This window comes from Lissotriton helveticus, chromosome 5_1, assembly GCF_964261635.1.
Source record: "Lissotriton helveticus chromosome 5_1, aLisHel1.1, whole genome shotgun sequence".
Lineage (NCBI taxonomy): Eukaryota > Metazoa > Chordata > Amphibia > Caudata > Salamandridae > Lissotriton > Lissotriton helveticus.
Genome location: NC_136065.1, coordinates 595,071,887 through 595,088,368, shown reverse-complemented (window position 1 = coordinate 595,088,368; position 16,482 = coordinate 595,071,887). Strand labels below are relative to the sequence as shown.

At 49.0% G+C, this 16,482-nt stretch overlaps 1 protein-coding gene across 1 annotated transcript in view; it reads right to left on the bottom strand.

Annotated features, from left to right (window-relative positions):
- The window catches only part of ZCCHC24 (zinc finger CCHC-type containing 24), a 291,935-nt gene extending 287,766 nt beyond the window's left edge, over positions 1-4,169 (bottom strand). Inside the window, exon 1 of the mRNA XM_078642951.1 lies at positions 3,681-4,169. Within this exon, the coding sequence (XP_078499077.1) occupies positions 3,681-3,956 (276 nt within the window). The 5' untranslated portion in view covers positions 3,957-4,169. The remainder of the gene's footprint in view (positions 1-3,680) is intronic.
- Positions 4,170-16,482: the final 12,313 nt, after the last annotated feature.

Below are 16,482 nucleotides of genomic sequence, written 5' to 3'. Positions count from 1 at the left end.
GCTTTAACTAAGAAGCAAGGAATCGTGGCGATTCCTTGCAGTGCCCGTGACTTTTAAGCTCAATGCGCATGTGCATTGAGCTTAAAAGCGCGTGCACATGCCCCCAGCCGCCTGGATGTCTTTTCCCTCAGCCGCACTCCTCCCACACCCCCGCTCCGCCCCCTCCCCTGTCTGCCGTGTCGCATTTCTTCAGGGCACTTTCTCCACGGCCGCCAGGCCACATCAAAGGCTTCCCCAGCACTGCCCCACCCATCAATCACCATCCCACTGCCACCCCCCTCCCTCTCCATATGGTGCGCTCTGCCTCAGGCCTCTCTAACTCGGCCCCCTCCTCTGCCCGTCTTGTCGCATTTCTCCTCTCCCCTCCCCTTCTCTTCCTTACCTCCGTCTTGTTTATTTTAAACATTTGCACGACTTCAGTGTTTGCCTTCCTCTCGTCGCAATTTGTTTTGAACAGTAATTGCCGATGAAGTGCCTCAAATCAAGTTTGCTTTTCTCTTGTTTTTTTTTTATCACGTCTTTCCGCATCTCAGCTTGCTGCCCCCTCCCCACTCTCTCTCCCAGCACACCCCCCCTCAAGCCCCCTCCCCTGCCCGCCGTGTCGCATTTCTTTTCTCCTCTTTGCCGCTCTCCCTGCTCCGCCCCCTGTACCCGCCCCCTCCCCACTCTCTCTCCCAGCACACCTCCCCCTCCAGCCCCCTCCCCTGCCCGCCGTGTCGCATTTCTTTTCTCCTCTCCTCATGTTTACAACATGGTATGTTTCCCCTATCAGTGCTGGGGGGGCTAGGGTGGCACCCCTGTGTCCCAAGTGTTCTCTGTCGGGAGCCTGCATGTTTCTCCCCACTCGGTGGCATGCACGGACTGCACGGATGCACCCAGCTCGCCTGCCTGCAGTGTGAGTGGAGGCCATTAATAATCCCGGGGCGTGCACCCATTGCACTCAGCGATGACTTCATTCCCAGGGCCACCCGGTCGATGGCAGATGCACGCACTGCATTTCAATGCGCACCACTGGAAGGCAGCCCTCGAGCATGAGCACACCCCGACCTGACCGCATGCAGACGCCAAACCCAACTACCCCCAAAGCAGAGAATGCACTCCCAATATCCACCGGCCACTTTTCCTTCTTACGTTATTATGCATACAACGGCGCATGTTCTGAATGTAGGTTTGCAGGATTGTTTCTGAGGCATGGTTAGCAGTGCATTATTTGTTGGAAATGTTGTGGCGGTTTCTGTCTGGTAACTTTGCATCCAACAACTTACTAATGCAATAGGTCTTGCATTTGCGAGAGTTAAACCTATTGGTATTGTAATTGACAATGCCTTTTATTTACGTTTTAAAAACCAACACAAATAAAAGGCAGTGCCATTTACAATGCCAATGGCTCAAACTCTAACAACTGCGAGACCTATTGGCTATGCCAATGCTTGTTATAAGTTTTATATACATAATACAAACATTGTTATATGGGTTTTTCCGCAGCAGGTAAAGGCAGAGTTTAAAAACAGTACATTTATTAAGGGGCAACGACGTCCCTTTAGCTGGGAGAAAAATGGGTTTCAGAAGAGAAATTGTTTCAAGTGGTCCTCAGGCATGCGGTTTTTTGCAGGACCCGGGTCAAAAATGTAACTGGGGCCACGACTTGTCTAATAGAATGCCACAAGATGAAAGAGGGAATGTCAGAAACTAGGGAAAGCGGTCTTGAGGGGTCTCCCAAGTAAAATGGAGACATTCTTTTACCTATGCTGACAGTAACCTCCCCCCTCTGAGGGAGAGGCCCTGTGTGCAGTGACTTTCGCATGACACGTGATCAGGGTGAGGGTCACAGCACGCGACAGAGGGCTTCCAGTCACACTACCCCGATACCCCCAATTTCAGGACGCACATGGCGATCTCGAGAAAGTGTTTTCTTACTTGTCAGCTTCCCCTGACAAGTTTCACAGGCGGGGGATCTCCATAAAGAGCACTAAAGGCCCCTCTACTAGTTTTCACACTTTGGGGGTTTGGGGAGGGACCGCATTATACTGCGACACTGTCACTGCATACAAATTCTGCGCCCCCATCTCTCCCTCCACCCAAATTCAGCACCCAATGACATTATCCACGCGTTTGTATCGCTTTGAAATCTGAATGTTTCTCCTTTCTGTATATAAGCAGATAAGTTACCAAGTTGTAGTACAAACACAGAGTACAAACTTGAAACATTTTAGGTGGTTCATTCAAAGGGAAAATCCCGAGCTGGGGGACTGCCAATTTTAGGAGTTTCAATCAGTTTAGCTGAAATAGCTGTACTGGTGAAAGTTGACACCTGGTTGGAGAGCTCTGGAGAACCAGGGAACGTACACAATTCCACTAGAGAGCAGTTTTCATTCTTATAAAGGACTTCCAAAATGCATAACAGTTGTTATTAAAGTCTTTCTTCAGAGCTGAAGTCTGGCATGGGGCTTGGAAGTGCGGGGTCCGTGGAACACCGATGGAAGTGCCTAGAGTTCCTGGGAACAAGTTAAACCCCTCGCGGCGCCTTTTGCAGCCAAGAAAACACAAGACCTCCATCTCTGACAATACATTTTTTTTCACTCAGACTTCAGCAGCCCCTCTCAGCTGCGGCGCTGTACTTTTAAGGGAAAACGTACCAGCAGCACCACACAGCAAGCTGCTGCGCTGCCAATAAGGAGCGCTCCTGCGCCAGGCCGGGCAGCCACAGAGTGCCAGCACTTCTCAGCGGGACGTCTGCACTTTTAAAGAGGCAGTGCCAGAAACACTCAGCAGGGATGCGGTGTATTTCACAGGAAAGTACAGGCGGAGTGCAAACGCGGCTGTCACTGCAGAGGTCGCGCGATGTCTAATCTACAAAACAGGCGGAGTCCGATACAGTCACAGGGGCTGGTAAATCTCAGGCAGCGCAGCGACACCCCCGACTACCGCCTGCCCTGCACTGGGCAGCAGCAGTCTCCGGAAAGTATCACAGCAAAGCTTCGCCCCCCCCTCCACTCCGAAATGCACACCATAGACCACCAATCCCGTGTCTCAGACATCATGGCGGCGCAGCGCCCGCTGACAGCCCGAAAGTTTCCCAGGACACGCCTGCGCTACACCCACCAAAGTCAGAAAGACAAAATAACAGTTCGCTGCGACACCCAAGCACCCTGACCCTCCAGGACACACGCACACAGGACAGAGAGTATTTGTGAGTCGTGTTCCACAGCCCCTGGCAGGAGCGGTTTGCAGGCAGCGAAAAGTTTGGAAAGAATCCTAATTTCGGACACACAGATATAGGAAAGCCGGAAAAGAGGGGGGGGATAAGACGACAGGAAAAGGGGCCCAACCAAGGAAGAGATAGGCAAGAGAGACAGGAGAATCCGGAGGACACCGTTAAACAGAAGGGAAGGGCACAGAGTGCAAGGAACTGGGCAGAGCAGGGGAACATGGCACAAGCAGTAGGCACGAGAGGGCACAGAAGGGAAGGTGGGGGCAGGGGGGGAAACAAGAGATAGGAAAAGGGGCCCAAACCAAAGAAGAGATAGGCAAGAAAGACAGGAGAAACCGGAGGACACCTTTAAACAGAAAGGACGGACACAGAGCGCAAGGAACTGGGCAGAGCAGGGGAACGGGGTACACGCAGTAGGCACAAGAGGGCACAGAAGGGAAGGGGGGGCAGGGGGTGTTAGGAGACCCACCTCACTCCTCTGGAGCTGCAGGAAGCTGCTGAGGTAGCTGGAGCTGAGGGACGGGCCCAGGTCTTGGCTGCTCTTGCCGCTGCCGTAGCTGCCCAGCTCCTGGTGCTGGGGGGAGCCTGGGGAGGGCCTGAAGGCGTCGAAGGCGCTCCCCTGCTGTTGCTGCTGCTGCTGGTGCTGCTGCTGGTGGGAGTCCTGCAGGGACAGGTAGACCCAGTTCAGGAGCTGGGCCGGCTGGTAGACGGAGGCGCTGCTGTCTATGGCTGACAGCAGGCTCATCTTGACGCACAGTCAGGCCGGCCACAAGTGAACCCCCTTCCCACCCCCTGGACCCTCTGTCCGCTTCAGCTTGGCCCCCCCGCCCGTTCGACCTCTCTCTAGCCCCCAGACTCCCCTCTTTCGGTGTCTCCGGGCCTCCCCCCGCGGTGTCACGGAGCTCCGGGAGCGCACACACTGAATTGGCTCAGGACAGACATAGCTGCAAAGTTCTGCTACGAAACTCTTCTGGGGCCGCTGCCTCCCCCTGCCCCCCCCTTCTTTCGGAGCCTGCAGATCCGCTATCTGCCTTCATTCCCAAAGCCTCCCTCCCGTCCCCTGATTGGTCGCCTCATCTGCATATGCAGCAGAGGGTTGGCACCACAGAGGCCAAGAACGCCCCTCCGCCCCTTCTGCCACATTCCAGCGCAGCTGCTTGGGGAGTTTCTCAGAATGAATGCGTTTTCTGAGCCATTTCGGAAGAGGAGAAAAGTTATTGAGACCGAAAGTTGGAGGTGGGCGAGCCACTGAGAGCTCAAGCCAGCGGCTTAGATCTTGCTCAGCTCGAGGTCCTTTTAAAACAATAGAGCCCCCCCAAAAAATGAGCATTCATGTGGGGCGATGTGGCCTAGACACTACAGCTGTCTCCTATGTAACAGGGGAAGACAAGTTCAAATCTCAGCGCTGGCTTAGTGTTCTATGTATCCTGGCAAATCTCACTGTGCTGAGAAATACAAGTGGACTGTACTAGGTTTGTTATTTAAAACTGCCAAAAATAAAATGTGGTTTCTGAACGTCACACAAGCTCATTCTTAATCTCTTAGAATTAAGGAAAAAGCATTAACATTTGATGTCAGAACGAGATAACGATTTAGTGGGCTAACTCCAGTGTGAAACTAGAAAATCTGGGATCAATCCTGGTTTCCCTGCTTGGCTGAACTGTGCGATTCTAGGCAAATTCTTTATTTCCCCTGGCCACAGTGCTTTAAATGGGCCGGTACTGAGTACCAGCACTTCTTAGATTTATCACTCTGAGTACCAGCACTTCTCTACTGCTGAGGAGAGTACTGGTACTCATGAAAGGTATACAACGTTTACAACGCAACTTTTACAACGCACTACCATTACAACAAAACTTTTACAACGCAAAATCCATTACAACGCATACATTTACAACGCAGTCATTACAACGCATGACACTACAACGCACACCACTACAACGCATACCATTACAACGCAGTCATTACAACGCATACCATTACAACGCAAAACTTACCATCCAACACTTACCCTACTGTTGCACCCCCTGGAGTTAGAATAGTAATTTTAACCCCTACACTATCCAAAACTTTCCCTACTGTTGCACCCCCTGGAGTTAGAATAGTAATTTTAACCCCTACACTATCCAACACTTACCTTAAATGCAATGTAATGTAATGCGTTGTAATGGTATGCGTTGTAAATGTAGTATGCGTTGTAGTGGAATGCGTTGTAAAGGTATTTTTTAAGAATTCCTTGTAATGGTATGCGTTGTAATGGTGTGCGTTGTAATGGATGTTGCGGTGTAAAAAATGCGTTGTAAAGGTATGCGTTGTAAAAGTGTGCGTTGTAACGTCATACATCCCTCATGAAAGGGTAGGCTCATTGGCTGCAAGTGCCGGTGAGCACAAGTGGTACCGTATCTGGCAGCCAAGGCGCTGCTACCTTAGCCCTGATCTGAGCCCCAACTGGCTATTCAGTAGGGCTCATTTGAATAATGTCCAGGTGCTCACCATCACGCTGTGTTTTTATTTGTTATTTTATGCGTTTTTATATAGCGCAGACTTAACCTGAAGCTGTCAGAGCGCTTAACAATAGGAACAGTAATGATACATAAGGAGAAAATTACAAGTGAACAAATTACAAAAGCAAACGTTGTTACATGAGGCAAAAGTGACAATTGTGAGCAAATAAAATACATCAGGTAGCAAACGGTACATTACAGGAGGAAAAAGTGACATGTGTGCAAGTTACAAAGCGTACAAAGTACAAGTAGAGGTATAATACTGCAATAAATGCAGACACTCAAGCACAAACGTTACGTAGGAAATGGTGGCACTTGTGCAAGTATCTAAAGGAAACAAAATGTAAGAGGTAGCAAACAGTGTGTTACAAGAGAAAAGTGACGTGTGCATGTTACAAAAGAGTACCAAACACAGGTAGAAGGATAATACTGCAATAAATGGCAGACACTCAAACCACAAGAAAACACTGGGAAGGCACTTCCATAGTCATGGAGAATAGAATTTTCTATAATGGAAGGTCTTCCTTCAGATAATAGAGAGGGCGTGAATTACATTTGGAAGTGTCTTTGAAGGAGGAGAACTTTGAGGTCAGTTTTGAAGGCCTGGGAGGAGGAGGTGGTCCGGAACTGAGGCGGAAGTGAGCTCCAGATTCTCACTGCGTTGCCTGAAAAGGATTGGGCCATCGATCTTTCCTTCTTGAAAGTGGGAGGTTCAAGCAGTACATTTCCCCCATTACGTGATGGTCTAGATCTTCCAGAGAGTTTCAGTTTATTCGCCAGGTAGCAAGGAGAGGAGGAGTGCCAGGCTTTGTGGGTGATACAGGCAGTCTTATAGATAGATCTTGGCTCGATGGGAAGCCAGCGGAGGGTGGATAACATGGGTGTGATGTGGTCGCTTCTTTTGGCCCCATAAATGAATGGAGAACAGATTTAAAGGGGGGACAGGTGGGATTTGGGGAGGCCAGCAGGGCCGGACTGAGAACCAAAACCGGCCCTGGCAAAGTGCTCGGCCGGCCCCCTGGGGGTGCGACCGAGCTCTTTGCCGGGGCCGGTTTTCGGCCGATTTTGTTACAGGGACGATTTTGCAGCTATGCTGCAAAAACGGCCCTGTAACAAAAACGGCCCCCAGGGCCCAAAATCGGCCCCCACCCTTGCGGCGCACCGGGGGATTGCCCGGTGCCCGCAATGGCCAGTCCGGGCCTGGAGGCCAGTAAGAAGAGAATTGCAGTAGTCCTGTCTGGAGAGGACCAGTGATTGGACCAGGGTTTTAAGGTTTTGTTCTGGGAAGAAGCAACAAATTCCCAAAAGAAGGCGCAGTTGGTATCGAGCAGAGTTTGCAATGGAATTGATGTTGGAGAATAGATTGAGTTTTTTGTCGAGTATGACACCAAGGGCTTTTGCGCTGTCGACAATGATGGGTTTATTGTTAAGTAGATTCATCTGGTCCATCCATGATTGAACCGGGGGAGGAGAAAGTGAGGAGGAGAGGAGGAGGAATTCAGTTTTGGAGGGATTCAGAATCAGTTGATGAGTTGACATCCAGTTTTGAATGGAGTAGAGAATAGAGCTTAGGATGGAGAGATCGTGAGTGGAGTCAACCTTGAGGTAGATTTGAGTGTCGTCTGCATAGAGATGGTAGTGGATCCTGGATTTATTTAGGAGATTTCCCAGTGGTTCTAAATAGAGATTGAACAATGTGGGTGCAAGTATAGAGCCTTGAGGAACACCTTGACCTACCGCCAAAGGAGATGAAAGACTGTTCACTATTTTGATCATTTAGGATCTATCAGAGAGGAAGGAAGCAAACCATTTAAGCACAGTGCCCTCCATGCCTATTCTCTGTTGAAGTGTGTTGAGGAGAGTGTTGTGATTGACAGTGACAAAGGCTGCAGAAAGGTCAAGGAGAATTAGAAGACAAGACCCCCCCCCCGAGTCGAGTATCCGCAGCGAGTCATCAATCACTTGCAGCAGGGCTGTTTCAGTGCTGCAGTTTTGGATGAAGCCGGACCGAAACTTGTCAAGAAGATCATTGTCGTTGATAACGAAATGCGCACATGTTTAAGTAAGCGTATAACATTCAGTACTCTTACATTGCTCGAAATCATTCCTTTTGGTAACAAACAGTCCTCGAGGGTCCAATTTTCCCCTGAAGACGAGGACCGTTTGTTACCAAAAGGTATGATTTCGAGCAATGTAAGAGTACTGAATGTTATACGCTTACTTAAACATGTACGCATTTCGTTGTAAAATAATCGCACGTTTTAGTCACAGCGAACAAATCGCTATAAGTCTAAATACAGCATTTCGACAAATTGTACACTAGTTGCTGAACTTTAATTAACCATTGACATATACCTGCTTGTTTTCAACCTGATTTTCGTATATGTACGTTTCTTTTATCGTGATAAATTTGATTCATGTTCCATACCGCATAACGGCGAAGTATACACCAATGTGGCATTACGATTGGTCCATGTCGCCTTTAACTTTTGATGTTTGACTTATTGGACTTTTCAACTGATTAAGGTCGCTTACCAGTTTGATTTGCTCTTAAGCTTCACTTATTGCGCATACACAAAACCGAGTACATATAACTGTTCAGTTTACTTCCTCGATTGTGGTACAATACAAGACCTGACCATATTATTACTAAGTGTCACCACGTGTTCGCGAACAACTAGGAACACCTCGATTTTGATAATTTCTAATTTTCCTTCTTTAGATTCGCCACCTTTGTCTCACATAGTGCACTACAATATAATAATTGTATATCTAATTAAGTAGTTATTTACAGATTAAAAATAGCAAGAATACGCTAGAGTATACCCCCCATTTTTGAAGAATGCTTTGTACCAATATGAATAATGCTTTATACCATTTTCTACATTTTAGGTGAATTGAACCTTATGAAAACTGTGGGTAACTAATATTACCCAGTGAACACTGCACACGTTGTGTGAGTAATTTTAATTGTGTTTTTTGTCCTGTTTTGTCCTGACGAATGCTCCATAGACCCGGCTGGGCACAGAGGAGCTGAAACATGTTGACGGTAAAGCGATATGCATAGATCCAGTAACCTGCTCTTACGGCATACCCACTTTTTCTTTTAACCACATATCACATCCTGTGTTAATTAAAAAAGTCCTTAGGATGCTGATGTGTTTTTTACCTTAACCTTCATCAACGGGGGTATTTGTGCACATCTCTGGACACTACTACGCAGCACCAGAGGTTGCCTCAGGTTTGAGGCTGGCATACAGCACATTCGGACAACCCAATGATAAATGCCACAACGTCTATGTGGGGCGGAAAAACGACATAAACCGCAACGATTAACAACATAGCGTTTATGAGGGGAGTCTGAAACAAACCTTGTGTACCGTAGTTACAAGTGTCCTGTTCTTTTGATTTTAGGAGTCTTGCAGTAAGCCCCAGTGGAGATTGAAGTCACCCACGAAGGTCTGATTGTCACTTTGCGAGTATTGGTCGCTGATGAAGTCAGTAAATTCCTCCATAAACGAAGGGCGCTACAAGGCGGGCGGTAGATGGCATGGAATCTGAGGGGTGAGCAGTGGTGTAATTGAAGCTCAAGAGATAGGCATTCAAAAGTGCGGAAGGAGCTGATAGGAAAAGCCTTAAGTTGAAGAGAGTTTCTAAAGATGACTGCAACACATTCCCCCAACATTTGTCAATTCTGTCATTCCTAAATATAGAATAGCCGGTGGGTAATAGGAGATCAAACATAGAGTGAGAGGTATTGTTGAACCAGGTCTCTGTGAGGAAGAGCATGTCAATATTGTGAAGGGTGATGGTATCAGACCTTTCAAGTTTGTGTTTTATTGCACATCTGCAGTTGTGGAGCAGACCACGCAGCTCTGTCAAGACTGTTTTGGTGACAGGGGCTCTTGGACTATGAACGGCGATAGGGATATTGTACTTATACGGGGTGTTTGGGAGGGTTTAGGTGGATGCTTGCTTCTGACAGAGGAGATGGTCGGAATAGTGAAGATAGTAGGGTTACTAGGAGATGAAAGTTGAAGAAGGGTGGCGTTCAAGGGCTTGTGTGAGTTAACGATGTTTGCAGACAACAGGTTATGCTTGGCTATAATGGGGTGAGGGGGCGAGGTGCATCTCGTGGGAAGGTGAGAGTTTTCCAAAGGAGTTGAGGTGAATGGAAAAGTGGAAATCTTGGTGCTTAATAGTGAAATGGTAGCTACAAGCTGGGAGATGGAGATGATAAGAGAGCCTAGCTTATTTTCCAAAGAGAGAAGTGCAGGGCACGGAAGGTTGGGTGGCTCGATGGCAACAGGAGAGGATGACATTGGTGGTGGAAGGCAGGGAGAGGTGGGGGACAGGAGGGTATAGGGTTCATAGGTGGGGAAAGGTGGAGGTTAAGAGCGAGAGTTGGTGTATCAGAGGTGAAGGGAGAGTTGTGTTTGTTGGCGTTGCATGAAGGAAAAGAATTAAGGACATATTTAGGGGGAGATGGGTGTGGATCAAGGCGGTGGGATAGAAGGAGAGGGAAGGACTGTGTGGAGTCATAGGAATGTTGGAGGTTTGGGAGGAAAAGAGGGGAGGTGGTTGGAGAGGTCCTGTCAGCTAGTAGAGGTGGCTGTGAGGGAACGGGCATCTGGCAGAGTGAGGGGGTTTGGGAGAAGGGGAAGTTGAAGAAAGGAAATGGTTCTGTTGAGCCTGAGGGAGGGAAATGGAAAGGGTTACCAAGGGGGGAGAGGGGGTAGCATAGCATTGCTGGAGGAGAGAGATGCAATGGGTTCGTGGAGAAATTGGGATAAATAGCGAGGGGAGGAGGGGGTAGAGAAGAGGGGGGGTGAGAGGAATAAGGGGAGCGTAAGGAAAGTTAACTGGGGGAGAAGGTTGGAGGAGAGGTGGACTAAAAAGGGGGGTGGCAGGTAGGAATAGGGGGAGGAGATGAGATTGGAGTACCGGGACGGTGCAGATTGGACGAGGAACGTATTAGCTAGAGGTAAGGCTGAAGTGATGAAGGGGGGCATACTGTGAGGGGGAGGAATGGGAGAGGAGGGCACAGGGGAGGGGGAGGGAAGAGCGCCAACCTGTGCTTCTCGAGGGTGCAGCCTATTGGAGTGTAGGTGGGTCAGGGGAGGAGAAAGGGAGTAATGGGTGGAGCTAGATAGAGAGTCAGAACAGAGTCCATTCAGGTCCTGTGCCGTCAATCACATTCACACTATCGTGTGCATTTGTGCAAACATAGGAATCATGACACTCCCCTGGCAATTAAAAAAGCCATGGTAGATGAAGAGTATAAAATGGCTTTTATCATACCGGAGTCTTTTGTGTGTCTGCATATGTTTATGTGTATGTCTGTTTTTTGTAAGAAAAAAAGCAAGAGAAACAGAGAGAATCAAGACACCCTCAGGAGGTAATCTAAAGAAAATGCGTGCCATTTTATGTGTACATCTCGGCGACAAAGGTTAATAAATAAAGTAAAAGGGAGGGTTGGTGGGTGGGTGGGTGAGTGAGTAAAAGGGTGGATGGATGGGTGAGTGAAAGGGTGGATGTATAGATGGATGGATGAATGAATGGATGGATGAGTGAAAGAATGGATGGATGGGTGAAAGAGGTTGGATATTAGATAAAAGGGTGGATGATGGGTGGATAAGTTAAAGATTGGATGGATGAATGAAAGGGAGAGAGGATGGATGAAAGGGTGGATGATGGATGAGCGAAAAGAGGGATGGAATGAAGGAGTGAAAGGGTTGATGGATAGATGAGCAAAAGGATGGGTGGATGAATGAAAGGGTGAATAAAGATATGTATGAGTGGATGGATGGATAGGTTTGGAGATGGATAGATAGGTTTGGATATGGAAGGGTGGACAGGCGGAATGGTGAAATACGGAATGATGGATGAAAGACTGAATAGACAACAGAATGTGAAGGTTAAATGGTGGATATCAGCAAGTAAATGATAGGATGAAAGGATGAATGGATAGATCAATGGAAAAGACAAAAGAGATCTCCTGGGGAGAATCATGATGAGTTGCATCATTTGCTTGGTGTCATAAGAGCTTTGGTTTGAAGTGGGGGTATTTTCAGTTTCTTCCCACTCATGTGCTCAAAAATATATATAGTATTGTGCCAAACAACAGAAATTAACACTATGGCATTAAGAAGGTGCACCTACCTATTGCACAAAAAAGGAAATATTAACATATTATTGCATTTGTCTATTATTTTGTGTAATGATTTAACCTGCTTTGTTTATATAAACACATTTCTCATGTGTTTTGGTATGTGCTGCAACTATTATACATGTCGGGAAGTATCATCATGTCTTGTCCATAGCCCCGCCCACTCACTACACCTCTAGCTCATTTTAATGAGTACCTGCACTTATTTTTTCCATTTAAAGCACTGCCTGGCCTCCATTTTGTTCATTATTTCATTTGAGAGTACTTTTAAATGCTTGAATTTGAGACCCAAGCTCTAATAAAAACTCTCTTTGATTTAATAAACTACAATGTTGGTCTATGTATAATAAGCATCTAACCCATGATAGTGAGGGTACACATGACTCCTGTCTTACCTCTTAACTCATTAAGAGCACTGTGATCAGTATTTGGGTAGGAATGTTCCTCAATTCATTCTTTAAAACTCTCCCTTTTAATAAAGAGTTCACAATGTAATGATATAATCTGATGTGACAGGATGAAACACTTCAGTTTATTGAAGAAATACACTTTTTTGAATTTTGAAGATTATTTATCATATCTTGTTGCATAATTTTCTGGCTTGGTTCTCCCGGTTAATTTGTAAACAAACTGAGGGTCATAGGGCCATTATCCTCCTTCACTGCCACTCACTATTATTATCAATAGTATAAATATTTTTATAGTGCACATCCACTCTAATAAAAAAGGGATACCTGGCATGGATGAGTCATTTTGAATATTAACCCCTGCTCACTATATAAACATGCATTTACAATGCAATACATCTTGCATTACTGAAAGTTTGAGCTATTGGCGTGGCATTATTATTTGCAATGCCAATAGCTCAAACTTTCAGTAATGCAAGACTTATAGCTCTGTATTTTTATTATCTGAATTTATTATCTGTATTTTTAACCTTTTTTTTCTCACCGCTCAGAGACTGCACTTTTGAATAGAAAAAGTTTAGAAAAAGGAGATATTTGCAGCCAAAGTGGATTATTTTTTGCTTTTGGGATCCATTTCACAGGGGATCAAATAAAGGAAAGGAGGGGAAAGAGAGAGTAAGAGCCATTTGTTGAAGTAGTTGTTTTCAGAAAGTGATGAGGAGTGAGACAGAGACAGAAAGAGGAAATAAGACGAGGAGGCAGAAAGAGAAAGGGGCAGTGGCAGAGCAGAAGAAGGGAACATTGTTGTTTAAAGAAAGAAGAGGAAACAAAAGTAGAGTTTCACTGACAAATTCTGTATAGTGGCACTAATGTGTTTGGTTGTGAATAAAACCACCATTAAAAGCCTACACTGCTCCCATCAAATACCATGCTTCACCCATCATTCTCAAAAACACAAATACATTAAATTATGCCCAGACACCTAATTAAGTCAGAGGTGGGAGCACATGTACAAACTGGGTTCAATCAATCAATCAATCAATCAATCAGTCATTTGTTAAGCGCACGACATACCCATGAGGGTCTCAAGGCGCTGGGGGGAGGTGGGGGGCAACTACTGATCGAACAGCCAGGTCTTTAGTATCCTCCTCAAGGTCAGCAGGTCTTGGGTCTGTCGTAGGCTCAGTGGCAGGGTGTTCCATGTCTTGGCGGCGAGGTGGGAGAAGGATCTCCCGCCGGTGGTTGTTCTTTGGATGCGCGGGACGGTGGCAACTGAGAGGTCGGCGAAGCGTAGCTGGCGGTTGGGGGTGTAGAAGGAGAGCCGAGTGTTGAGGTAGGCTGGGCCGGTCTTCTGGAGTGCCTTGTGTGCGTGGATGAAGAGCTTGAAGGATATCCTCTTGTTGACGGGGAGCCAATGCAGATTTCTCAGGTGGGGGTGATGTGGCCGTGTCGTGGTACATCGAGGATCAGTCGTGCTGAGGCGTTTTGGATGCGTTGTAGTCGATTGATGAGCTTGGTCGGTGCTCCCGCGTAGAGGGCGTTTCCGTAGTCGAGTCTGCTGCTGACGAGGGCCTAGGTGACTGTCTTTCTGGTATCTGTCGGGATCCATCTGTAGATCTTGCGGAGCCATGCGGAGGGTGTTGAAGCAGGAGGAGGAGACGGCGTTGATTTGCTTGGTCATTGAGAGTGTTGAGTCGAGGATGATTGCCAGGTTGCGTGCGTGGTCGGTGGGGGTCGGGGCTGCCCCCAGTGCCGTTGGCCACCAGGTGTCGTCCCAAGCTGACGTGTTGGAGCTGAGGATGAGGACCTCCGTCTTGTCCGAGTTCAGCTTCAGACGGCTGATCTTCATCCAGTCGGCGACGGCCTTCATTCCTTCATGGAGGTTGGCTTTGGTGGTGATGGGGTCCTTGGTGAGGGAGAGGATCAGTTGAGTGTCGTCAGCGTAGGAGATTATGTTGAGGTCATGCTGTCGGGCGTCGTGTGCGAGCGGGGCCATGTAAATGTTGAACAGTGTCGGGCTGAGGGAGGATCCTTGAGGTACGCCGCAGATGATCTCGGAGGCTTCGGAACGGAACGGGGAGAGGCGGACGCTCTGGGTTCTGTCGGAGAGGAAGGAGGTGGTCCATTCCAGAGCCTTGTCTGGATCCCTGCGGCGTGGAGGCGTGTGCGTAGTGTGCAGTTGCAGACAGTGTCGAAGGCGGCGGAGAGGTCTAGGAGGATGAGTGCTGCAGTCTCCCCGTTGTCTAGCAGGGTCCTGATGTCGTCGGTGGTGGCGATGAGGGCAGTCTCGGTGCTGTGGTTGCTGCGGAACCCTGACTGGGAAGGGTCCAGGATTCTGTTCTCTTCGAGGTATCGGGTTAGCTGTCTGTTAACGATTTTCTCAATGACCTTGGCCGGGAAGGGGAGCAGAGAGATGGGTCGGAAGTTCTTGAGGTCTCTTGGGTCTGCCTTGGGTTTGTTGAGTAGGGCATTGATCTCGGCGTGTTTCCAGCTCTCTGGGAAGGTCGCGGTCTCAAGGGAGAGATTGATGGTGTTGCGTAGGTGGGGTGCGATGGAGCTGCTTGCTTTGTTGAAGACGTGGTGCTGGAATGGGACTGACGGAGAGCCGGAGTGGATTGTGCTCATGGTCTTGATGGTGTCATCGACGCTCACGCTGGTCCAAGTTAGCAAGGGGACGTGGTCGATGGTGTGCAGAGGGTCTGTTGCGTTGCTGTCTGGGTGTTGAAGCTGTTGTGGATGTCTGCTATCTTGCGGTGGAAGAAGGTGGCGAGGGAGTCACACAGGGCTTGCGACGGCGGGATGTCGTTGGTGTTGGAGCTGGGGTTGGAGAGTTCCTTCACGATGTTGAAGAGCTTCTTGCTGTCGTGTGCATTGTTGTCGAGGCGGTCTTTGAAGGAGGTCTTCTTGGCAGCCCTGATGAGGTGGTGGTGGTTGAGGACGGTGTCCTTGTGTGCTGCGTGGCTGTCCGGAGTTTGTTCACTGTGCCATTTCTTCTCTAGTTTCCGGCAAGCTTGCTTGGAATCTAGAAGTTCTGGGGTGAACCAGCTGGCCCTCTTGCTGGTGCCTCTGTGGGGGCGAGGGTGTTGGCACAGTCCTTGATCCAGCGTCTGAGGTTGTGGGCAGTGACGTCGGTGTTGGAGGGTTCGGTGGGTGGGCTGAGAGCTAGGTTTGCATGTAGTTGGTCTTCAGTGATTTTGCTCCAGCGGTGGCGGGGGATCTGTTGGGTGCAGTGGTGTGTGGTGAGTTTCTGGAAGGTGAAGTAGATGTAGCGGTGGTCGGTCCAGAGGAGTTCGGTGGTGTGGCTGATGGAGACGTGCGGTCTTGAGGAGAAGACGGGGTCGAGCGTGTGGCCGGCGGAGTGGGTGGGCATTGTGACGAGTTGCCTCAGTCCAAGGTTGGCGAGGTTGGCGATCAGGGTGGTGGAGCTGCTGTCGTTGTTGTTCTCAAGGTGAAAGTTCAGGTCTCCGAGAAGGATATCGTCGGTGGAGGTCAGGGCGTGCGTGCTGATGAAGTCGGCGATGGAGTCGCTGAACTGGGGGCGGGGTCCGGGGGGTCGGTAGGCGAGGGTGCCTCTGAGGGTGGAGTTGGGGTCAGTGTGGATCTGGAAATGCATGTGTTCGGCGGTGCTAAGCGCGTCGTCGGTGCTAGTCGAGACCCTGATGCTGTTCTTGTGGACGATGGCGATTCCTCCTCTGACTCCGTTGGTGCGGTCTCTGTGGGTGATCTTGTAGCCGTCTGGGATGGTTATGGCGATGTCGGGTGCTGAGTAGTTGTTCAACCAGGTCTCTGTCAGGAAGGCGACGTCCGGGGAGGTTGTGTTGAGCAGGTATCAGAGCTCGACGGCGTGTTTGCGTGCGGAGCGGGTGTTCAGTAGTATGCATCGGAGGTGGTCTTTTTTGGCGGTTGGTTCGTCGGCTCTGTGGCTGGTGTAGCTGCAGTTCCGGCAGGTGAAAGGACCGTGTATGCGTTTCGGGGCGGCCTTGAAGCAGTTGTGGGTCCGTCCGGAGTTGAGAGCGTGCAGAATGCTGGCGTCGTAGTGGTGGCGGTCGTCATGGTGGGTGCGGGGGCCAGGGGTTCTGGCGCTGGGCGCGGTCCAGGCTTGGACGGTGCAGACGGGCTTGCCACGCGACAGCGGCATGACCGTGCAGCAGCCGGCATGTATGGGGAGGTGGGAGTGAGGAGCAGCTGGGA